Raw genomic sequence first — 25,247 nt, forward strand, 5'->3', positions numbered from 1 at the left:
ATGGGAGGGGGATGAGGGATGCTTGTGAGGGGGACACAGAACTCTGGCTCCTCTTTTTTCTCTTGCTGATGTCAGTTTGGAGGGCGAGGGAGCAGTGGCATTCCCACCAGCCTAGGATGTTTTGGGTCCCTCCTTGACACGTTCTCTTGTGTCTGACCGCAGTCTTTCACGTCACAGTCACGGCTCCTCCTAGACCTGAGGAAAACATGAAATGCCAGCTATGGAGACCCTTAGGAATGGGCAACAGGTGAAAACAGTTACCGTCGGCCTCATGTGTGTCAGAGTAGAACTGTGCTCCATAGCGTTTTCAGTGATTCACTTTTAAGAAGCAAATCAGCAAGCCTTTCTTCTGAGGAGCCCCTGGGTGGACCCCAACCTCCGCCCTTCGGTCAGGAGCAAAGCATATTAACCATTTGCGTCACTCAGGGACTACAAGGCAACAGGCACATCTTCCCTTTTTTAAATAAATGAGCAGCCTCTGGAGACCTAAGACCTATCTCGTCTCTCCTATCCACTGCCTGCCAAGCATCTCTCCCTCTGCTCTTGACCTCAGAACCCCTCAGAGTCATCAAGGATGATTCCTGGTCGTCTGGCTTGGTTGACTCCATGGATGACAATGATCTCTGGAGGAGAACACAAGAAGAGCAGTTTAAGTAGAGAGTGACAGGGTTAGTTGAGGACACGTTGAGTTTAAAATGTATCTAGGGCATCAAGATGAATTGTCCAAAGGGCAGTGGGTGTATTGGTCTGGAGCTCAGGAGACAGATGTCTGGGTGGATTCAGATTTTGGAGTTATTAGCTGGTGGATGAAATAATAAGTAAGATCTATCTTGCAAGGGACCCAGAGGGACTGTGGAGAGTCGGAAGGGTTGATGGCTGAGAACAGAATGCTGGGGAAGATCAACAATTCAAGGATGTGTCGCGGAGGAAGAGATAGCAAATATGACCAGAGACAAACTGTTAAAGCAGTGGGAAGGGAACCAAAAAGGAGTGACAGGCTTAAGGAGGGAACAAGAGGCCCTTTCTTTGGGTAAGTGGAGACATGGGCACCAGTGTCTAACTGTCCCGATTCCCAATCCAGATCCACGGGATCCACGGACTACAAAAACAGAGAACTACAGGGAGGAGGTGTCCACAGGACGGAGGCTCGCAGAAGTCCTGCTAGAGACGTGGAAGAAATGGGAGGTCCAGGGCTGTCCTACAATAACTCATCCGGCAATGTTATGAAAATTTATATGAAATTAAAATTCACCAAAAAAGTGACCAGACTTACTGGTCTGACAGACTAGAGGAACCTCTGAGACTATGGTAACAGGACACCCTGCTAACTCAGAACTGAAGCCACACCCAAAGTCCGCCTTTCAGCCAAAGATTAGACAGGCCTATAAAACAAACATTAACATATGTGAGAGACATTCTTCTTAGTTCAGTCAAGTATATGAGACTAAATGGGCAACACCTGCCCACGAGCCAAGCCCTGAAGGCAGAAAGAGAGAGGAAAACTGGACAAATGGGTACAGGGAACTCAGGGTGGAAAGGCGGAGAGTGCTGGCATATTGTGGTGATTGCAATCAACATCACAAAATAATTTGTGTATAAATTTTTGAATGAGAAGCTAATTTGCACTGTAAACTTTTACCTAGAGTATAATAAAATTAAAAAAAAGAATTAAAAAAATTTTCCATAAAAAATTTATTTGAAATGGATAATTTTATGGCAGAATACAAATTCAAAAACTTTATTCAAGCCAATTTATCATAAAAAAGAATAGAATAAAAATTGGAAAAATGTTTTCAAAATTTATTTTAAAATAGGTGATAGGTTTAGATATTACTGGGGTAGTTTCTTTCAAACTTCCAAAAAAGGGATTAGTTATGAGTTCTATCCACTGTTGGTGCAGTGATTAAGAGCTTAGCTGCTAAACAAAAGGCCGGCAGTTCGAATCCACCAGCTGCTCCTCGGAAGCTCTATGGGGAAGCACTACTCTGTCCTATAGGGTCGGAATCGACTCACCAGCAACGGGCTTGATTGGCTTTTACAGTGTTCTATACTTTTTTTTCTTATAGGAAGAAACAAAAACAAACACAAATATCCACAGACGTCTTCCCAAATCATTTTTTTAAACTTGGCATAGCCTTAAATATAAAGTCTGACCAAGAACACAGAAGTGACAGGTACAGGCCAATCTCCCTTATGTACACAGATGCAAAAATAATAAAGAAACCACTGGCAATCGAAACCCAGCAGTCTATTAAAAGAAAATCCCCACGGCCAAGTAGGACTTTTTCCAGGAATGTACAGAGTGTTTAATATTAGGATAGCTATTAATATAATTCATCACATAAAGGGGCCAAAGGACAAAAAAACAAAAACAAAAATCACACGATTACCTTGATGCTTGCCAAAAAATTATTTGAAACAAATTCACATCCATTCCCAATGGAAACTCTTAGTAAGCTAAGAACAAGGCTGTCTCAAACCAATTCCAAACATGAGTAAGAAGTTCAGAATTTAGGAAGAAGGGGGTCTTAAGGAATGATTCAGTCGGGAGTAACTTGGTGCAGAAGAAGGGCGTAGGGAATGAGCTGGCTGGAAACGGATTTGTCTTGAGAGCACTGTATTGTTTTTCTCAGGCTCGGGGACAATGTTAGCAATGTACATGAGCACAACGCATGGAGCACAACAGGATCAGACCATTACGATCCACAGGGCCTTCACTGACTAATTTTTTCGGAGTAATGTGTTTATTGACAGTGGCTTCCAGAGTGGATGGGTGGACACATGAGAGTTAACGCTACTCCTTAGCACCAACACGGTGGCATTTGAAGTAAGTCAGCACTAGCCTGATACCTCCACTAATCTTTACCATACTTTGGGAGTTCTAATGCCATAAGCCCATGTTCCTACTGACTCCATCCCCTTTTTACAGTTATAAACAAATAAACCACTGCTCCTGAGTCAAGTGAGACTCGTGTGTAGGACAGAGCAGAACTGCCCCATAGGGTTCTCAAGGTTGGAATCTTTAGGGAAGCAGACTGCCACATCTTTCTCTCGAGGAGTGGTTTGTGGATTCCAACCACTGACCTTTCGGTCAGTAGCTGAGTGGTTTAACCACTGTGCCACCAGGGTTCCATGGCTATCCCCGTAGAAAATATAAAGGAGATGGCTCTTAATAGTAGCCTAGAGTGTAAGACACTCAGGAATGAGCTAGCAGAGAACTGGACAGAAAACATTTTAACAAAATTCCCAAGCATTTAGGAGAGACATAAAAGAAGTTTCAATAACTAAAGAGATATACGATGTTCCCGGACGAGAAAACTCACTGCTCTGAAGATTTCACTGAAATGATCTGAAAAGTTTCAGGCAGTCGTTTCCAAAATAGGATTTTTATAACTTGATGGAAGAACAAACAGGTGAGAGCAGCTAAATAAATAAGTAAAATTCTCAAGAGGGTACTTGTAGTTTCAAGTAGCAAAATCCATTATAAAGCTATAGTACTTGAAACATTATAATAGTAATAACAAAAGTAGAGTATAAAAATAAATGCAAAATAAAGTTACGGGTCATTAAAATAGGACAGATGACCCTATAAGATGACATGGTTTATATTGCCATTTATTACAAAATAAATCTAACACTTCAAATCATTGTCAATGGATGGTTCTAGAAATATTGATTAATCATTTGGGAAAAATTAGATTCCACTACATGACAACAGAAATTATGGATAAAGTGATAAAAGCAAAATGTATATTTTCAGGATCTAGAGAAACATATAGGTTAATATTTATCTGCTCCTAGAGTGGGGGAGACCTTTCCAAAAATAAATGGGAAAGAAGACACCATAGCCAAATAAACTTGAGATGTTTAAGAACATAAAAAAGGAAATCTATGTTGAAAAGACAGTAAACTAAATTAAAAAATAAATGTCAATCTGGGAAGATGTTAGCAATGTGCATGGAAAGATCATAGTTTTACTGCTTATAAAGAATTCTTAAAAATCAATAGGAAATGGATGAACACTATTACAATGGACCAAACATGAACAGATAATTCACAAAAGAAGGAAGACAAATAATCAAAAAACATATGACAAATAGCCCTCCCTCGGGAGAAAGACCTTCCTTTTGCTCCTGTAAGCCCTAAGAGGCAGTCCTACTCTGTCAGGTGGTATTGCCGTGAATAGGAATTGACTCAACAGCACCCAACAAACATCAACAACAACAGTGAATAAATGCTGGTTAAAACAATTTTTAAAAACAATTTTTAAAAAGTCAATACTTTCTGTTCTTCTAATTTGCTGACTTAAAAGGGTATGCTATAACCTTTCATTAGGGCACTGTGTCAGTGAGAATAAAAGACCTTAAAAGTGTTTATACCGAGAATCAGTAATTTTACTTCCCATGAAACTAATCAGAAATGTATATAAATATTTATGCATCAGGCTGTATAATTTAATTTTTTTTTAATATTTAAATATTTAATATGGATTGAATTGTGTCCCCCTAAAATATGCGTCCAACTTGGCTAGGCTGTGATTCCCAGCATGGTTGTCCTTCATTTTGTGATCTGATGTGATTTTCCTATGTGTTGTAAATCCTAATCTCTGCCTGTGGTTAAGGAGGCAAGACTAGATTATGTTAAAGCGGATTAGGGTGGGACGCAACACCCTTACTCAGGTCACAACCCTGATCAGATGTAAGGACAGAGAAGGGAGATTGTTGACATGTCATGGGGTTGGTAACCACAGTCACAAAACAATATGTGTACTAATTGTTTAATGAGAAGCTAGTTTGTTCTGTAAACCTTCATCTAAAGTACAATAAAAAAAAAAAATTCTTTACCAGTTAAGCTAAACTACTGTTTGGGTTTAAGAAGACTTCAGAGGATATTTCTGTTTTAAAGGTTTATGGGTTATCTCAGGGCAATAGTTTCAGGGGTCCATCCAGCCCCCATGGCTGCATAAATTTTGGGGTCCATAAGAATTTGAAATTCTGTTCTGTATTTTCTCCCTTTTGGTCAGGATTCTTCTACAGAATCTTTGATCAAAATGTTCACTAATGATAGCCAGGCATCATCTAGTTCTTCTGGTCTTACGGCAAAGGGGGCAGAAGGAGGGTGAGAATGGTGGCACAACTTGAAGGATGTAATCAATGTCACTGAATTGTACATGCAGAAATTGTTGAATTGAACAGAACAACCAGAATGGAAATAATAAAAATGTTAACACATTGTGAAAAGTGTAACCAATGTCACTGAATTAAATGAGAACCTAATTTGCTGTATAAATTTTCTCCAAAATCACCATAAAATATTTAACAAAAAGAGAGAGAGAAGCTAGCCGAGAGACGGGATGTTATACCACCAAGAAAGTACTGCTGAGTGCATCCTTTGGACCCGGCGCCGAGAAGCTCCTAGACCAGGGAAGGCTGATGGCTAGAACTTCCCCCGGAATCAACAGAGAGAGAAAGCCTTCCCTTGTAGCTGGCACCCTCAATTCCAACTTCTAGCCCCCTGGATGGTAAGAGAATAGACTTCTGTTTGTTAAAGCCATCCACTTGTGGTATTTCTGTCAGAGCGGCACTAGATAACTAAGACGTGTGAAAGCTGGGAAAGAAACTAACTATGCAACCAGAAGGGGTTGATTAAATAGAATGTGGTAGAACAATGAAGTGCAATATTGTGACATCTTTAATATTCATGTTATTGATTATCTAAGAGTATAAGAAAACTGTTTATGGATAACATTAAAAAAAAAAGCACCAAACACATTTATGTATACACTATTATCTCAATTTTGTTTAAGTGTGTGTGTGTGTGAATAGGAAACACATATGAAATACAGAAAAATTGTAACAATCCTCATCTCTGGGTGGTTGTATAAGACATGATTTTTTTTTCTTCTTTATGTTGTCCTGTTTTTCAGTTCTCTATGTAAAAAAAAAAAAAAAAAAAAATTTTTTTTACATGGAGGAAATGGTACCCTGATGGCGAAAGGTCAGAGGTTCAAACCCACCAGCCACTCCACAGGAGGAAAATGTGACAGCCTCTTCCCATAAAGATTTACAGCCTGGGAAACTCTATGGGGCAGTTCTACTCTGTCCTATAGGGTCACTATGAGTCAGAGTCGACTCCATGGCAAAGGGTTTTTGGCACACTGAGCAACTTACTACTTTTATAATCATGAAAATAACTTAGATAAGAACATAATCAACTTTGAAAAGACAGCTGCATCTGCTTAAAATTATTTGGCAACCTGGAGGTCACTGGTGACCTTTGTCAGAGCCATTTATTTGAAATGAAGTATGAATGGGAGGTGAAGAAGAAAAGAGATCAAATGCAAATTTCTCCAGGAGGCTTGGCTGGAAGGCGTTCAATCTTGCTTACTCTGACGTTCTATAATTCTGTATAGTCTAGATCAGTGTTTCCCAAACTTGGCTGCACAATGAAATCACCAAGGGAGTCTTAAAAACACGGATGCATGGGGCCTTCTCTCCGAGATTTCCATTTAGTTGGTCTAGCCCATGACCTGGGTTCCCCACGTGATTTGAAGGCAAAGCCAAGGCTCCATTTCTCTGGTCTTCTCCCCGAGTAGAAGTAAAATTCCTTACCAATAGTAGCTACTGCTGCTTTCTTTTTATAAAATATCTTTCACCAGGTTTGGGATGTGCTACCCACAAAGTAGGCGTTCAGTAAACTGACGGACACAGAAACTTTTGTGGAAGAAGCAGGTGAGTGCTTATGGTTAGGGATGTCTTCCTCCTGGCTTGGACGGTGGCCCAGGTCCAGAGAGGTGCATGTAGGAATGAGGGGCACCTTGGCCCAAGGCTCCTCTGGGACACTGGGTAGCTTACGTTGCCCTTTCAGAAATCTTAGTCACAGGTGGGTGGGTCTACGGCTTTTCTTCTTGGGGATGCAAAATAGCTGAGGTGAAAACTCACTGCAGCCAATAAAAAAAAACAAAAATGGTATCCCTTGCAGTCGAGTGGATTTCGACTCATAACGACCCTATATGACAGAGTAGAACTGGCCCATAGGGCTTCCAAGGAGCGGTTGGTGGATTTGAACTGGCAGTCTTTTGTTTAGCAGCTTAGTGCTTAACCACTACACCACCAGGACTCCAATGGCAAAACTAAAAGTCCAAAGGGAGAAAAACCCAGTTGTACTATTGGAATGTTAATTTTGGTTATTTGAATTATTCCAGCGTTGACATCTGGGGTTGGCTAGTCGACTCGATGGCACTGGGTTTGGGTTAGTAACAGAAGCCACCCCATTGGAAGCATGGAGAGAAATTAAATAGTGCTTTATGCTTACCGAATGCACACAACATATTAGGTGTTTTACATATTCACGGATGTTACAAAACCCATGCCCACTGTGTATCAACATCCCCATCCCAGATATGATGAAGCTGAGGACATCTGTCCATGGTCATAGAGACATGTCACAGAGCACAGAGATACCAGGCAAGAAGAGATTCGAACTCTGATTTATTTGACCTTAAAACCTATCATCCCTCCACATCATTGACATCTGACCATGGGTCATAGAACGTATGCAAAAGGGCACCACACCAAACCTTCACATTAGACGCGAGCAGGCTTTCTACGTGGTCTGTAGTAGGCAGAAGAGAAGGCATTCACTTAAATAAGAAATGCTCGCACGCGAGTTTTTCCTTTGTATTCAATTGCCTCTGTCAGATACTTAGAAAACAAATTAGGCTATTCTCTTTCTGGAATTGCTAGTGGAAAGAAAGAGGGGTAAGGTACATCAGTGGCTTTTGAAGCTTTTTCAACTCAACTAAATTTTAAGAAAAAGAAAAACCACATAAACAATCTTACCAACTTGTGGTTACAGGAGTTTGTTGTGAGCAAATTACCCTGTGAGGTTCAAGCCAGGATTCTTAGACAAAGGAATTAATACTATCTGTGAGATGGAGTCCCTGAGTGATGCGAATGGTTAATGCGCTCAGCTGTTGCCTGGTGATCTACTTCCAAAAAATCAGCCATTGAAACCCAATGGAGCACAGTTCTACTCCGACACACGTGAGGTTGCCACGAGCTGGAGCCAACGACGGCAACTGGTATTTAACTGCATATTAGGCAAGTTACTATACCTCTCTGGGTCTTGTTTTCCTCAAAAGTGGTGGAAAAATGATATATAAATAAACTCTGGAGGCTATAGACCCTTTTTGAATCCGATATAAGCTATGAGTCCTCTCCCCAGACAATGTGTATACACACACAGACACACACAGAGTTGTGCGTGCTGTGTCTGGTTAGCATTTTAAGGATGTTACGAGGGAAATGGACATCTGGAAACATTTCGTGTGCTCAGGGCATTGGCTCTTCATTCCTATCTGGACTGGAAGGACTGACTGTTGTGGCCCCATTTTCCAGATGATACCGTGATATTTCATTTAATTACTTCCATAAATATATTTTCAGGGAAAGAGCAGCAAAACCAGATGCAAAGAAACCGGACGAGATTTACTCTTTAGCCATTTCACATGATAATGTAGCTAAGTTGATTTATTTTCAAAGGTTTCTTAAAACGAGAAGACCAAAACAATCTTGTGTAAAATGCTTGGGTCAGGCTCTTAGGGAAAGTGGAAGGACGTAAACGGGACCCGTGCGAGAGAGCAGCTGCCCAGTGGGGAAGGCTTGGGCTCCAGAGCCACGCAGCCAGGGTCCCTGTCCTTTTTACGTCACTTCAACTAGCTATGTGATCTTTGGCAAGTCACCTAACCTTCCCTCACCATAAAGTGGAAATAACCACAGAATCTCCCTCATGGGGTTATTGTAAAGATGAAAGTTGCGCCTAACATGTAGCAACCACTCAGTGGATACCCACTATTGTTCCGTCAACTATGTAAAATCTAAAAACAGATGAAAAAAGACATAAACTGTAGATCGAAATGGTAAGAGTAGTTGTCTATGGATTGTAAGCCAATGGGTGCTCTTTTGCTTCTCTATTTCTACAAAGACTATCTGCCACTCTTGCAATCAGGAAAAAAAAAGTTTTAAAATGTAAAAATAATTGTAAGAGATTTCCTCAAGCAAATTGAATGCCTGGAGGAGCCGGACCGTGTTCGTTCCCATGCAGTGTTTCCACAGACAGACACATCCCAGGAGAGTAAGATGGAATTACTTCTAAGGTCTTGCTTATGTTCTGCTCACTAGCTTCTCATCTTCAGGGTGGAAGGATCCCTGTAAATGCCCAATGAGCTTGAGGTGTGGAGTTCTTGGTATAGAATGAATAGAGCCTGTCTCTGCTCCTGTTCCAGGCCATCCCTCACAGCAGGTTCCTCCCCACTAGAAGGTTAGCTTTTCAGCTGTGCATGGACGCCTTTAGAAACAATCATGAATGGCCTGCTTCTCTCTCAAGAAAAACGTACATTCAGGCACATTCTTTTGCCTTCAGTTTCCTGTGGTTCATGGGCTCCCTCCTATGGCCCATCTCCACTGATCAAGAACATCTAAGCCAAGGCAACACATTTAGGGATGTATAAACACACAGTGCGTGTCTGGATCACTTTCAGGAAAACCGACGCATTTAAAAATCTGAAACCTTAAACGAGCTTTTGCTTTGCCAAAGAATCTACCTTTAAACCAAAAAACCAAACCCGTTGCCATCAAGTCAATTCTGACTCATAGCGACCCTACAGGACAAAGAAAAACTGCCCCATAGTTTCAAGAAACTCATGGTGGATTCGAACTGCCGACCTTTTGGTTAACAGCCGTAGCTCTTAACCGCTACGCCACCAGGGTTTCCAGGAATTTACCTTAGGACACTAATAAATAGCAAACCCATACAATTGACTTTGCACATGCCTCTTTACCCAAATGCTAAGCCCTTTTCAGACATACCCATCGCAGAGTGATAAGCTCAATCCAAAAAGTTAATCGCAGTTCCACTCCTGAGTTTAGCTACACTCATTAGAGCACCCTAGGTGGCCTCTGAAATGGTCACTAACTCACACCCCTCAGGTGACTGATGGTCTATGACAGATGATGATGAGACACTCAGAAACTTCAGGTTGGAGGAGAGGTGGTACGTACGAGTGCGTAGTGAGACTGCTTTGGAGTATATCATCTGTAGCGAGATGGACCCATCTCCTTACTTCAGGAAGGAGAAGAACAAGCCTTGGCTGAATCCTTACACTGTACCACGATGGACATTAGGTCATCTCAAGTATTCCTCACAATGATTCCGGAAGGTTTGGGCTTTTGCCGCCATTTCCAGATAAGGGAACTGAATTTTAGAAAAGTTGGTGTACATGCCCCAGGTCAGATGGCCAGAATTTATCATAAAAAAGTTTTAAAATAAAATAAGAACAGCATAAAGCTCTCTCAGATCACCATCCAGTGGCCAGAGCCCTGGTGGCACAGTGGTTAAGAGCTCAGCTGCTAACCAAAAGGTCGGCAGTTCAAATCCACCAGTCTCTCCTTGAAAACCCTATGGGGCAGTTCTACTCTGTCCTACACGGTCACTATCAGTCAGAATTGACTCAACAGCAAAGGGTTCTGGTGGCCAGGAAAGGCACAGTCCCCAGCATCCCACCAAATCGTAACAGCCTTTTAGGCTGAGATTTTTGATCTGCTGACTTTGTCAAAGGCTTCCAGGGATGGGTCATGAAGGGTCACACGGATTGGACTTCTCTGCACCCCATTTGAGCTGCCCTCCAAACGGGGACCCCCTTCCCTTAGCTCCTTCACAGGGACTGCCTCACATTCCAAGGATGCCTAGGGAACTCACCAAGACATCTGTATGAACAGCCAGGAGCCCTGCATTTAACCCACACAGCTACAAACTCCATCTTACCATTTTCACTCCCAGCTGCGGTGCCATTTGGCTTCACACTACTAGCAGCCACATTTTACTTGAGCCTCTTCCAAGATTTCCAAACACGTGCCTGGCACCCAGGAGAGTTAACAATGACAGAAGAAGTGCTGAGGGCTGGTTTTGTGTATGTGTGTTTGTATAACTCCTCATAAAAGCAAGTGTAAGTTATTAGAGTACTAACTTGCACTAGAGAAGATCAACTTTCTCGCGAAGACAGCATTCCCCTGTGCCTGGTTTTCTGATATGAGCGGTGTATGAAGCTAGGGGATGAGCCTAGTTCAGGCGAAGGGTCTCCGAGACCCTTGGGATACTGACAACCTGGGCTGACCCTGTCCTAGCTTTGTGAAGGACCTTCCTTCAGCTGTCTCCATCCCTCCGCCTCCAGAGAGCGCCTAACACCTACACGCATTTTGGGCACAAGCAGGTTCAAAGCACGGAACAGCCAAGCCACCACCACCCAAGGAAGCCGTCTCGGAGCCCAAGGTCCAGGAGAATTGCTTGTACTCGCGGGATACAAGCAGCCTAGCGCAAAGCCTCGGATCTGTGTGAGCGCCCAGGCTGGGTCCACAGGGACACGGACCAGCATCAGCAGCAGCGAGCCCTGCCGGACATTCAAGTCTCAAGGGAGTGACAGTCTTTGGACCCTGGTCGGACTAGGGACCCAATGTAGCCCCGGCGCGAGCGCCAGTTTGGAGGAAGCAAGGGTGGGTAGATGAGGGAGAGGGGGAACAGTGAGTTGTGTTGTCTTGGGGCAAGTGTGAGCGGTACCTTGGATTCCTGGCTGCTGGTGGATGCAGGCGAGGGCGGCTGCTCGGCGCGCGCCGCCTCCTTGGGCAGCCCGTCCACCCCGTCCTCGCGGGCGCCGCTCGGAGGGATCATCGTGACCGCGCGGAACGGTGTTGGGCTCCGGGAGGAACAGCGAGGCTCGCCTCCTCCGCGCGCCCTGCCCTCCGCGCGCTCGGCCGCTCAGCTCCGGCTTCCGGGGACCCCCATCCTGGCCGAGGCGCCGACGCGCCCCGCTGGCGCCTCGCCCCCGCGGGCCCTGCCCTCCTCGCTGGCTCTCCCGCGGGCAGGGAGAGCGCGCCCCGTCCCGCCCCGCCGCGCCGCGCTCGCGGCCACCTCGCCGGCGACCGCACAGTCGTGACTGCCACCCGGCAGCCGGGGAGAGGGAGGCGGGAGGCGGCTCCGGGGCGGGGCTGCGCGGCCAACGCGGGAGAAGCGAGGAGGGCAGGGGGCCGCGCCCGCCCGAGGCTCCGCTGGGAGGCTGGGCGCGCACGGGCACGGCGTCCGGCTGAGTCTTTCCCAGAAATGATGAAATTCCGACCCAGACAAGTGAAGAGAAAACCGTGAGTGGTAAGGCCAGGAGGGGCCACCTGCTCCTCCTCCCTCACCCCAAGGAACAGCGACAGTGACTTAGCTAAGTTATACAGAGTTTAGGGAAGGAGAGCAAAACCAGAGCGGGGGTCCCCTGACGTGAGGGCACCTTGCTTTTCCCTCACTCAGCCTTGCTCTAAAGCGGAGTTGATGCAATGTGTGGGCACACAGCTGTCCCTTATTTTTTTTAATGCATTTATTATGCTAAGCCCTTTGCACACCTTGCCTGTTTAATCCTCACAAACACTCTGTGTAGCTAGTTACTCTCGCTTCTATTTTATAAATGAAGAAACTGAGAGGCTAAGTAATTTGCATTGAGTCACTGAACTATAGATGATGGAGCTGGGATTTGAGCCCATTTTGGCTTCAAAGTCCGTGCGTTTTTGGACTGTAGAGCCTCAAACTAAGGCTGGACCCTCATAGCTGACGATCTAAGGGGTGTTTCAGCGTAGCCACGAGGAGTTCAGGGCAGTTCACAGAGGGGCAAACTGGTCTACCTTATTAGATTTTTTTTTTTTTTTTTTAGAAACCTAAAGATGGCCCCATTGGGTAAGGGGAGAGAAGAGCCTAGTTTCTTTTGAAGACAGACCTCAGTGTACAGGGAAAAGAAATATACCTGGATATTTTAACATTTTTGTTTTTGTTTTCATTAATACAAAACTGCCTCCTTAATTTTCTAACAAAATTGTAAATTTAGGTTTAGATTTTCTTGGTTCACTACACACGTTTGCAAGTTCAGCTTCATGGACATACCACCCCTGTGCACATAGGGCCCTGTACTTGGTTGACTGCTCTGCCGTCATCATGTTGGAATTCCTAATGATTTTTGAACATGGAACCCACATTTTCATTTTGCACTGGCTGGACCCTAGGAATTATGCAGCTTGTCCTGCATGTTTGGCCAACTGATGTCCTTTGGAACAAATCTAGCTCTCTTTCCATCCCAGGCCTCAACTGAAAGCTCCCTGTTGTGAGTATAGGAGCCCTGGTGGCACAGTGGTTAAGAGCTCAGCTGCTAACCCAGAGGTTGACGGTTCAAATCCACCAGCTGCTCCTTGGAAACCCTATGGGGCAGTTCTACTCTGACCTACAGGGTAGCTATGGGTTGGAAGCCACTTGACGGCAACGGGTACTCTGAGTGTCAGCCTCTCGCTTGGCATTTGGCTCTCAGGGTATCTCAGAGCGTTCGTTCTAAATGCCTCTGTAACCCTCAGCCACTTATTTGCTCAGGCTGAATTGGATAGACCAAACTGTCACGTTTCCCCCTTGAAAACATAATTCCCAATTACTGGAGAGAGAAAAATTCTCACAGGCACCATCACAGCAGAAACAACCATAGCAAATAATGACAGGAGCAGCAGTATCAACGTATCTTGTCGAGCATCTGTTATGTACTGGGCATTGTGCTAAAAACTAATGATACAGCAGAGAGAAAACATAGATGACGTCTGCTCAGGAATTTAGAGCCTGGTGCGAGAGATGCAGTTCATCAAGTGACACACACACACACACACACACACACACACACTTAATAAAATCATAAGGAAAAGTACAGGACTGTAATGAATGTGTGCAAACGCAAGGCCTGAACTGGTGGGGACCAGAGAGGGGTTTTCTGAGAAAGCGAACCTCCTAATGTCTACTGGCAACTCCAGTCTTGGCGAGCAAGTACCTCGTGGCTCACAATAACGAATTTTTCACCTTTGGATTTATTATTATTATTATTTTAAGTAGCCCTGGTAGTGCGATGGTTAAGAGCTTGGCCACTAACCAAAAGGTCGGGAGTTCAAATCCACCATCCACTCCTTGGAAACCTTACGGGGCAGTTCTACTCTTTCCTACAGGGTCACTAGGAGTTGAAATTGAGTTTGGTTTTTATAACTTTTTATAACCTGAAGAGCAGTTATGTCACTCTGCATTATAGGAAACGCTTCGCTCTGATCGTTGTCGTTAGTTGCCATTGAATTGGCACCCTGCCCCACCACCATTTCAGTAACAGAGATCCTTGTCTTCTAAATAACAGCCACCTTTTCTAGGACACTGTGGAACTACCTGTGGTTTCCCACAGTCATCAAGCCTTCGACCACGTGTTTTTTTCGTATAAAACTCAATTTCATCCCATCTTTTGTTATCCAGTTGACTTCTCTTATTCTTTAAAGCAGGTCTCCAGGCATTTATTGCTCTTGGAATCTCCTTCTTTGACCCCTGTAGTCTGACTTAGATTCCAGACCCCATGCCATGTTCCCATGGTGTCCTTCCCTAAACAATCAGTGACAGAATTGCCCATCTCTTCCATTAAACTATGAGCTCCACTAAGCCAGGGACCATGTCTTGCTCATCTTGTTTTCTCCAGCTCCTGGCTCAATGTTTGTTAACAAGATGGAGAAAGACGGCAGCTGCCTGTGCAGCCCTCTGAGATCTAAGAGACCTAGGCATTAGTTACTTAAGGTGTCCTCCATACACTGAATGGAGAGAGACCCTGGGATGCTTCTAGAAAACAGTGAGATTTAAAATCAAACTCCTTGATATTGAGGATTTGGCCTTTATTGGCCTAGGAGAGGATCTTACACAGAGAGTCATGGCTGCCTGTGAACGTGGGGCTTGTTGATTTGCATGGAGGTAAGGGGGCCTGCGGAAAGGAATTACGTCCACAGCTCATCTCGGGGCGGCGGCGGGGGGGAGGGGGCAGAGGTGAAGAAAGATGGATCATTGCTTTGTCTGAGCTCTGTGGAGAGAGAGCAGTCGGCAAAAATGGAAGGGGCTATGTTTGTGAAGGATTCCTGGAGGCTTGGGCAGGAAGTGATCCAAGGCACTGCTATTAGCGGATGTAGATGACCATGTCTGATTGAGATTTAGAGTCATGGAGTGGTGCAGGTCCTCCAACCTTATCATGAAAGCCAGCCCTTGGTGTCTGCATGGTGACACCCAGAGGACAATGGAGAGGACAGATAATCTCCATAAGCTAGGGAGATGGGTATCAGTGGATGATGGACCAGCAAAGTGATTCCCAGAGGATGCCTGGTGAACATGGTTGTCACTGAGCCAGAATGAACTTTCCATGGCCACGTGTGAGGCACCCTTTGGGACTCACCAGGAATATTGCAGCAAGACCCCACTGATGACTGCAGGCCCTGTGTTAGGAGCCACAGTTAGATTTTAGCTGTTGCTATCAAGATGACCTTATTTTTCTAGCAGGCTGGTGAAGCCTGGAGAAATTTGGGTTGCAAATAATTATTCAAAGTCTCAAGTCCTTAGGAAGACCTCGGAATTTTTGTGGATTCTCTTCATGGTCCATTACACTCTAGCTGCTGGGTAAGTATCAAGCCCGCAGAAGTGTGAAGTGTGCAGAACTTGGACAGGAAGTTCCCACTCTTGCTTCCATTTACTCCTTTGTTCATTTGTAAGCGGGCAAATCCCTCTGGCGGCATGCCTTTCTCAGTAAACACTGCTGAGTAGAAGAGTGCATAAATCTTTCAACCTTCTCCATTGCTTTACTCCGAGTTTGGATAAAGAGACTGAACTTTCATTCTATGGACCTTGGTTTCTCCTAGACCCATTTGGTAAAAAGATGTGATCATGGCTACTTAAAGAAAACAGCCATAATTGTGAAGGGTACAAAAAAGAAGAGCAAGGAAAGGGGAGAGGGAAGACAGTCTGGGTACATGGAGGACGTAGTAGTGACAGAGGTAAAGCAGGGAGGGTTTTGATAACGGGGTGTTCTCAATGTCAGATGCACCAGACTCATCATGGATAATGAGACATAAGGGAAGGGAAATTAGATTGTTGATAATAATAGCTAGCATGTATCGGGCATCAATGAAGTTCTAGACATTTTATGTGTGTTATTTCATTTAATCCCTATAATACCTAAACAAGATAAAGAAAAGTATCCTAAGTCATATAGTGAGCATGGGAACTAGAACTCAAACCCAGATCCACCCTGATCCTGGGCCAAGTTTTGGCTGCTCTGCTCAGCTGCTACCTTGGCAACCGTAGAATCGAGATTTGGTAAAGAGGCAGCAGGTCTTAAAGGAAAGGAGTGATGCAAATTGAGAGCCAGAGGCATAATGGAAGACCCAGGGGAAGTCCCTGAGAATGCAGAGCTGTCCACCAGGCTTTTATCTCACAAGGAAATCATGAGCAGATCTACGCTTTGAACATGAGAGTCAATAAGTTAAGACAAAGGTAGGCAGGAGGCACCAACCATCACCATTCTTTCTATAAAGGAGTCTGGGGATGGGTCAGAATCAGCAATGCATTTGGGTTTTGAGAGCTCCAGCACCAGTCATCACCCTCAGGCTAGCTTGCCTGATGGACCTACCTTCAAGCCCGAGAAACCAAATGCTTTGCCTAAATCCTTACAGCTAACAACAACAGGCCCTATTTGAGCAACTGTTAGTGCCAGGCTTTCAGCCCTCCTAGCAACTCATGATTGGTCTTCTCAGAATTAAAGCTGATAATTTAATTTGGAGACTCATATGGTCAGGGCAAATGAGATCCAGCCTAAGCATCTTTAATTTGTTTTGCCAAGGGCCAATGAGTAATACTAACATAAGCAATAATAGTGTAACACATTTGTATAGCGTTGTTTGCATTGGAATTATTCCTTGCTGGAGCCATGGGAGCCTGGTGGAGCCCAGCTGGTGCAGTGGTTAAGAGGTTGGCTGCTGACCAAAAGGTCAGCAGTTAGAATCCACCAGCTGCTCCTCGGAAGCCCTATGGGGCAGTTCTACTCTGTCCTATAGCCTCGCTATGAGTCAGAATCGACTCGACGGTAACGGATTTGGTTTTTTAAATGGCTTTGGAGGCCTGGTGGTACAGTGGTTAAGAGCTATGGCTGCTAACCAAAAGGCCGGCAGTTTAGATCTACCAGCCATTCCTTGAAAACCCTATGGGGCAGTTCTACTCTGTCCTGTAGAGGGGCCATGAGTCAGAATTGATTCTACAGCAATGGGTTTGGCTTGGTTTTTTTTGGAATTCTCAGAAATAGCTAGCGAAGTCCAAGTCTCATATAGCTGCTTTCCTCCCGGTTTAAGATCTGTCTCTGTTCTCTAAAATGCATGTGTTGCTTCTAGCTGGTTATAACCTCTATGGCATCCCAGGAACTGCTTTTAGCTGGTTGTAACCACTATGAAATGGGGGTGGGGGTGGGGGTGGGGAATGTATTCTACATGTAGCGGAAGAGCCATGAAGCCTAAATCCAAACTACCTGGGTGTGAATCCCAGCTCTTCCACTTAAACGCAGCAGTAGCTTAGGCAATTGATCTAGTGTTTCTCAGCCTCAGTTTCCTTATGCCTAAACTGGGATAATAATCCCTACCAAATAGAGTTAGAGGATTTAATGGCTGCTCAGAATGGGTCCTGATATTACCATTGTCATTAGCCATAAGGTTTTGGGTAAAAATATTGGGCTTGAGTTGAGTTTTCTGTTATTTTTACAGCCAAATGTATATACAAAATCAAAAATGGATTCTCTTTTTATTTCTAAAATCATTAGTAGATCTTGGCTGGGGAGTTCAGAAGCAGAAAATAATAGCTAAAATTTTGTGGAAATAGATATAAAATAAATCTGTCTTGTAGATTTTGACCCCTTAGCTAGTAATTATTATCCAGTTTTACATATCTTCTTCACAGGGTTCAGGGTAAGAGTTTAAGATGAGTATAACCCAGCCCACCTGGCGTTTTGGTCCTCAGACTTGCCTAGCGCATTCCCTCTCCTCAGCTTCAGCGCTTGCTATTCCTGCATCTGAGTCTTCCAGTATTACTCCCAGTGACTTCGTATTTTAGGCCTTAGTGCCCACATCTGAAAACATAGTGTTTATTCCTTTTATTATTTCATGTCCTCTAGAATGTAAGCTCCATGAGGTCAAGGACCTCTTCTCTCTTGTTTGCTTGTTGTTGTTGTTAGGTGCCATTCAGTCAGTTCAGACTGAGCAACCCCGTGAACAAAGGAATGAAACACTGCCCGGTCCTGCGCCATTGTCACAATCATTGTTATGCTTGAGCCCATTGTTGCAGCCACTGGGTCAATCCATCTCATTGAGGGTCTTCCTCTTTTTCACTCACCCTCTACTTTACCAAGCATGATGTCTTTCTCCAGGGACTGCTCCCTTTTGATAACATGGCCAAAGCACCTGAGAGGAGGTCTTACCATCTTGGCTTCTAAGGAGCATTTTGGCTGTACTTCTTCCAGGACAGATTTGTTTGTTCTTCTGGCAGTCCATGGTATATGCAATATTCTTTGCCAACACCATAATTCAAATGCATCGATTCTTCTTCAGTCTTCCATATTGTCCAGCTTTGCATGCATGAGGGGATTGAAAATACCACAGCTTGGGTCAGGTGCACCTTAGTCCTCAAAGTGATGACACTTTAAAGAGGTCTTCTGCAGCAGCTTTGCACAGTAGAGTACATCATTTGATTTCTTAACTGCCGCTTCCATTGGCGTTGATTGTGGATCCAAGTAAAATGAAATCATGTCAACTTCAATATTTTCTTTGTTTATCATGATGTTGCTTATTGGTCCAGTTGTGAGGATTTTTGTTTTCTTTGTGTTGAGGTGTAATCCATACTGAAGGCTGTGGTCCTTAATCTTTATCAGTAAGGGCTTCAAGTCCTCTTCACTTTCAGCAAGCAAGGTTGTGTCATCTGCATAACGCAGGTTGTTAATGAGTCTTCCTCCAATCCTGATGCCTGCTCTTCTTCACATAGTCTAGCTTCATGGATTATTTGCTCGATATACAGACTGAATAGGTATGGTGAACGGATACAACCCTGACAAACACCTTTCTTGACTTTAAACCGTGCAGTATCCCCTTGTTCTGTTCCAAGGACTGCCTCTTGGTCTATGTACTGGTTCTTCAGAAGCACAATTAATTAATTCCAGAATTCCCATTCTTCACAATGTTATCCATAATTTGTTATGATCCATACAGTCGATGCCTTTGCATAGTCAATAAAACACAGGTAAACATCTTTCTGGCGTTCTCTGCTTTCAGCCAAGATCCATCAGACATCAGCAGTGATGTCCCTTGTTACATGACCTCTTCTGAATCGGGCTTGAGTTTCTGGCAGTTCCCTGTCGATGTATTGCTGCAACTACTTTTGACTGATCTTCAGCAAAACTTGACATGGTCTGTTCCACATTGGCCCCTGCCTTGTTCTGACTGATGATACTGAGCTTCTCCATCATCTCCTTCCACAGATGTAGTCAATTTGACTCCTGTGTTTTCCATCTGGTGAGGTCCATGTGATGGTCTTCTGTCAATTTGTCATACTGTGGTGACTTGTGTCTTGCTGTGATGCTGGCAGCTATTCCACTGGTATTTCAAATACCAGCAGGGTCACCCATGGTGGACAGGTTTCAGTGGAGCTTCCAGACTAAAACAGACTAGGAAGAAGGACCTGGCAATCTACTCAAAAAAAAAAAAAAAATTGGGTAGTGAAAACCTTATGAATAGCAGTAGAGCATTGTCTAGTATAGTGCCAGAGGATGAGCTCCTCAATTTGGAAGGCACCGAAGAATGACTGAGGAAGAGCTACCTCCTCAAAGTAAAGTTGTCCTTAGTGACATGGATGGTGTAAAGCTTTCAGGAGCTTCATTTGCTGATGAGGCATGGCTCAAAATGAGAAGAAATAGCTGCAAATGTCCATTAATGATTGGGACGTGGGATGTACAAAGTATGAATCTAGGAATATTGGAACTTGTCAAAAATGAAATGGAACTCTTGAAGGTAGATATTCTGGGCATTTGTTAGCTGAAATAGACTGATATTGGCCATTTCGAATCAGACAATCTCATGGTCTGCTCTGCTGGGAAAGATAAATTGGAGAGGAACTGTGTAGCATTCATTGTCAAGAGGAATATTTCAGGATCTATCCCGCAGTACATTGCTGTTAGTGATAGGATAAAATCCATATGCCTATAAGGAAGACCAGTTAATAAGACTATTGTTCAAATTTACACACCAGCCACTAATGACGAAGGTGAAGAAATTGAAGATTTTGACCACCTTCTGCAGTCTGAAATGGATCAAACATGCAATCAAGATGTATTGATAATTACTGGTGATTGGAATGTCAAAGTTGGCAACAAAGAAAAACGATCAGTAGTTGGAAAATATGGCCTTGCTGATAGAAACGACGCCAGAGTGCACGATAGAATTTTGCAAGACCCAAGACCTAGTCATTGGAAATACATTCTTTGCTGTATGTTCCTAATTCTCAGGACAGTGCCTGGTACATAGAGGATGCTCAGTAAATCTTCAATGAATGAATGAATGAATAATAAGATGTTTGTGCTAGACAAGAACTCATAAATCTAATGAGGAATCTGTAAAACTATTCTGTAGAGGGGAAAATTGAAACTCAAAGAGGTTAACCACTTGCTCGAGGTCACTCAGTGAATATGTGGCACAATGAACCAATGTCTATTTACTTGCCTACCAGTCCCAGAGATCTTTGCTTTATGGAGCTTTGGAGCATATGAACAAACTACCAGCTGCACAAGTTTCCAAGCTTTCAGAGTCATTATGATATTACACATATTACTTCCAAATACTGTTTTGTAAAACAACGACTTTGTCATGATTCAAGCAGTGCTCAGAAGAAACACTGAAGATATTAAAAACCTTCAGTCCTACCACCCATCAGTAATAACCGTTAGCATTTTAGTAAACCTCCTTGTAGAAGCACATACCTATATGGATATATTTAAATTTATATTCGTGTGTATTTTCATAAAAATGATCTCAGGACTTTAAACTGTTGTCAGAACCTCCTTTTCCTTCAATAATATGCAATGGAGATGAAATGCCATGTCAACAAATACAAGTTCCCATCAGCCTCCTTAATGACCGTGTGTATTCTGCTGCATAGGCGAGGCACAGTTTATTTACGAGGATTGTTTGTGCTTTATGCTAGAAACGGTTAGAGGGCCATTACAAACTCATTATCTCGTTTATTCCTAAACATCAACATGGCAAGGTAAGTACTATTAGATCCATTTTGTAGAAGATGTAATTGAAACTCTGAGTGACTTTATGGATTCCCTAGTGGGTTACATTAAGGGCAGAGAGAGGACTCCTGCTCCCCATCTTTGGACTCAAAACCTCAGGCTCCCTGCAACATGTAAGCAAATAGTGAGATTCATTGTGATCACTACTGAGTTAGACACGTGTACAATGTGATTTGAGAACATGTACGGGGTGGAAAAGATGTCGGGGAAGGTTCCAGTGGAGTTTGAAGGATAATTAGAATTTTTCTGGAAAGATAAGGGGAAGCAAAGAATCTTGAACAGAGTGTACAGTATCAGTACGGGCATAGGGACATATTTGTGCAGGGGTTCTTCAGGTTTCGGCCTTAGAAAACCACAGCCTCTTTTCTTTGGGAGTAACATTTACTGATCATGTAGACAATGCTCAAAAAAAGGGAAAAGGTTGGAGCTGAACAAATGACTTGGACTAATACGTTTAAGTCCTTTTACCAATGGCTCATGGGGAAATTTGGAAATCAGTCAGCCTGAGAGGAATGCTATTGGTCGTAACTAGCAACAGAGAGAGGGAAAAGCATAACGAGGACCCCTGGAGGGTTAAATGGGTCACAGAGTGAGAAGAGCCCGAATTCAGAGAGTTCTGGGAGACACACGTAGAATCTTCACGTCCGGCAGCCAGATACCCAGAGGCCTGGTTCCTTCTGAAGGGCTGTATATGAGGCCCTAAAATTTAGACACACATGTAACTTGCTCAGTTACTATCTCTAAGGGATTAATAAGGAGTCCTGATGGTGCAGCGGTCAAGTGCTAACTGGTGGGTTAGCGGTTGGAACTGACGAGCCGCTCTGTGGGAGAAAGATGTAGCAATCTGCTTGTGGAAGGATTACAGCCAGTCCTACTCTGTCCTGCAGGGTCCCTATAAGTCGGAATCAACTGGATGGCACACAATAACAACAAGCAACAAAGGATTATTAATATTCACCTTATTCTCTGTTAATCTCTAGATGTCAGCAGTAGGGCTGTCTTTCAAAACAAGAACAGAAACTCCAGCAAAGACAGGATCATAGTTCCTGATTTTTGTCCATAAAGCTTTGCGCTTACTTTGACGTATGTTCCAAAAGCTTATAGAGTCATGCTGGGGACAAAAGAAACTGAAAAAATACTTTATTTTCCAGAATAGGGGTTATATTACTGCTTTGTCTTTCTGTCTCCTGTACCACCCTGTGTGCCTTCGATTGCTCACTTGGCAGCCTGGAGCCATCCATCAGGCACTTGACAACTGGCCTGGAAAAGATGACTCAGTCCTGTAGCCTCAAATGCTGCTTTCTTCTCTCTGTAGCTGAGGACAGCTTACCCAGAAAGCCTGGACTTAAGAAACATGCCTAAACTTCATCTGCCTTCATTCTTGAAGAATTGTCTGTGAAAGCGGGGCCTTTTTTTTTTTTTTTTCTTCTACCAATACTGATTGCTCATCAGATACAGGACACAGGGGGAGATAGTGTCAATGAGATTATTGCTCAGACAGACCTTCCAGCATGGGTTTTGACTGCATCTTGATCCCCTCTCTCCTCCCTGAAATGCCTACTACCAAAGTGCCCAAGTGTATCAAGCAAATGGCCAAGTACTTTGAGGGAGCCCAGCCCAGGCAGCAACTTCATATTGCACGGAGTTACTGCATTCCCTAGAATGCAACTAGAGCTGTTCGTGTGTAAAATGAGATAAATACCGGGTTTTTTTTTAAAAAAAAAAAAACCCTCTATTTTACCACTTGCTTTTCTTCAGAATCCTTACGTGACATTCACCTGTTACTTCTACTTCTAGTGTGGTCGTGGGGGTAAGGGGGTTAGTATTCACTTAAGATATTTGAGGTCACTTTCAAATATAAGGTAGAAGTGTCTAAATAAATCAAGTCCTTAATCATTCATTTATTTACCAACATTTTCTGAGACCTGCTACATACCAGGCACTTCATTAGCTCCTGGAATATAGAGAGGTACATGTATGCTCCCTGCCTCAAAAGAAATCTCAGTTTCATGAGAAAGGCAGGACTGGGGACAAATACCAATGAGTGTGAAGAGAGAAAATGGGAACATGGGGAGGAAAGGACCAGTCCTACTGAGGGGATCAAGGGAGGAGTCACCAAAGGGAAAAAATTAAGAGTCAAGGGGAGGGAGTTTTCCAGAAGGAGAAGAGTAAGGTCTTTCTTGACATCTTAAGACTGGTGTACTTCCCTGCTCATGTTTTCTGAGGTATGTCCTGATGAGTATTTACTTTGATGTGTATTTTTCCAATGCTAGCAATGAACGTATGGATGCTAAATTAAAAATACAATACCATTTACAATCAAATTAAGAAAATGAAATACTTAAGTACATACCTAACAAAACTTGTACTGGCCTTGCATGTTGAAAACTACACAACCATGGTGAAAGAAATCAAAAATCTAAATAAATAGAGAGAAATACCATGTTCAAGGTTTGAAAGACTCAACATAGTAAAGGTGTCTGTTCTTCTCTATTGATGTACAGTCTTAATGCATTTCCTATCAAAATCAAGCAAGAAATAGAAATAAGACTATTCTAATATATGTATATATACAGGCAAAGGAACTGGAATACCTAAAACAATTTTGAAAAAGAAAAGTGTTGTTGGAGGAATCAGTCTACCTGATTTTAAGACTTATTCTGTAGCTACACTAATCAAGACTGTGTGGTATTGGCAGAGACATAGTCATATAGATAAATGGAACAGAGCAGAGGACCCAGAAATATATTCACAAAAATATGCCCAAGTGCTTTTTGGCAAAGATGCAAAAGTAATTCAGCGGAGAAAAGGGAGTTTTTGTAACAAATGGTGCTGGAACATTTGGACATCCATAGGCGAAAAAATCCCCCCGAAACAAAAACCTTGACTTAAGTCAAAGTACAAAAAAAATTGATTAGAAACCAACCAACCGTCAAACAAAAACTCAAACCCATTGCTGTCCAGTTAATTTCGACTCCAAAGGATGTAAAAATTGTTGTCGTTAGGTGCCATCAAGTGGATTCCGACTCATAGCAACCCTCTGTACAACAGAACTAAGCACCACCTGGTCCTGTGCCATCCTCACGATAGTTGTTATACTTGAGCCCGTTGTTGCAGCCACTGTGTCAGTCCACCTCATTGTGGGTCTTCCTCTCTTTCACTGTCCCTCTACTTTACCAAGTATGATGTCCTTCTGCAGGGACTGGTCCCTCGTGGTAACGTGTCCAAAGTGAGACGTAGTCTTGCCGTTCTTGCTTTTAAGGAGCATTCTGGTTGTATTTTTCCAAGACAGATTTGTTCATTGTTTTGGCAGTCCATGGTGTATTCAATATTCTTCACCAACACCACAATTCAGAGGCATCAATTCTTCTTCAGCCTTCTTTACTCATTGTCCAGCTTTTGCATGCATATGAGAAGATTGAAGACACCATGGCTTGGGTCAGGCACACCTTAGTCCTCAAGGTGACATCTTTGCTTTTCAACACTTTAAAGAGGTCTTTTGCAGCCTCAAAAATAAGAATAAATAAGACATAAATAAGAATAAATAAGAATTCATAGATGAGAGTATCTAAAGAGTTAAATAATGTTCAAATTTTTCCAATGTTAATTTTTGATTAGAAAAATGAAAAGCAAAGCAAACAATGTATCTGCTTTTACCCATTAGCTCCATGAAAGTAAAAAAGAACAATAGCACTTATCTCTAGTAAGAATGCGGGGAAATTCATGCTAATTGCCCCTGCCTCCTGGAAAATTAATCTGGCAGTAGCTACTCAAAGGAATAACACAATTATATCTGCAACCCTACTTCTGGAGATCACGCACATATAAATCATAGCTGCAGTATATAAGTAAGGAAGTATGGAGAGGAAAAGAGAGATTAGTGATTTTTTTCTTTATAATCTTTATATGTTTACATTCCCTGTAATGGACTTGTCATGATTCTAAAATTTGGAAAACAAAATGAGAGATGGAAAAAAGAATTGTGACTTCTGGTTTCAATTCTGGCGTGTAA

At 43.2% G+C, this 25,247-nt stretch overlaps 1 protein-coding gene across 3 annotated transcripts in view; it reads right to left on the reverse strand.

Annotated features, from left to right (window-relative positions):
• Positions 1 to 11,937, reverse strand: part of STAC (SH3 and cysteine rich domain) — a 135,245-nt gene extending 123,308 nt beyond the window's left edge. For all 3 annotated transcript variants that reach the window (XM_049870908.1, XM_049870907.1, XM_049870909.1), the window contains exon 1: positions 11,614 to 11,937. In XM_049870908.1, the coding sequence (XP_049726865.1) occupies positions 11,614 to 11,724 (111 nt within the window). In that variant the 5' untranslated portion in view covers positions 11,725 to 11,937. The remainder of the gene's footprint in view (positions 1 to 11,613) is intronic.
• Positions 11,938 to 25,247: the final 13,310 nt, after the last annotated feature.

Source organism: Elephas maximus, chromosome 27 (genome assembly GCF_024166365.1).
Source record: "Elephas maximus indicus isolate mEleMax1 chromosome 27, mEleMax1 primary haplotype, whole genome shotgun sequence".
Classification (NCBI taxonomy): Eukaryota; Metazoa; Chordata; class Mammalia; order Proboscidea; family Elephantidae; genus Elephas; species Elephas maximus.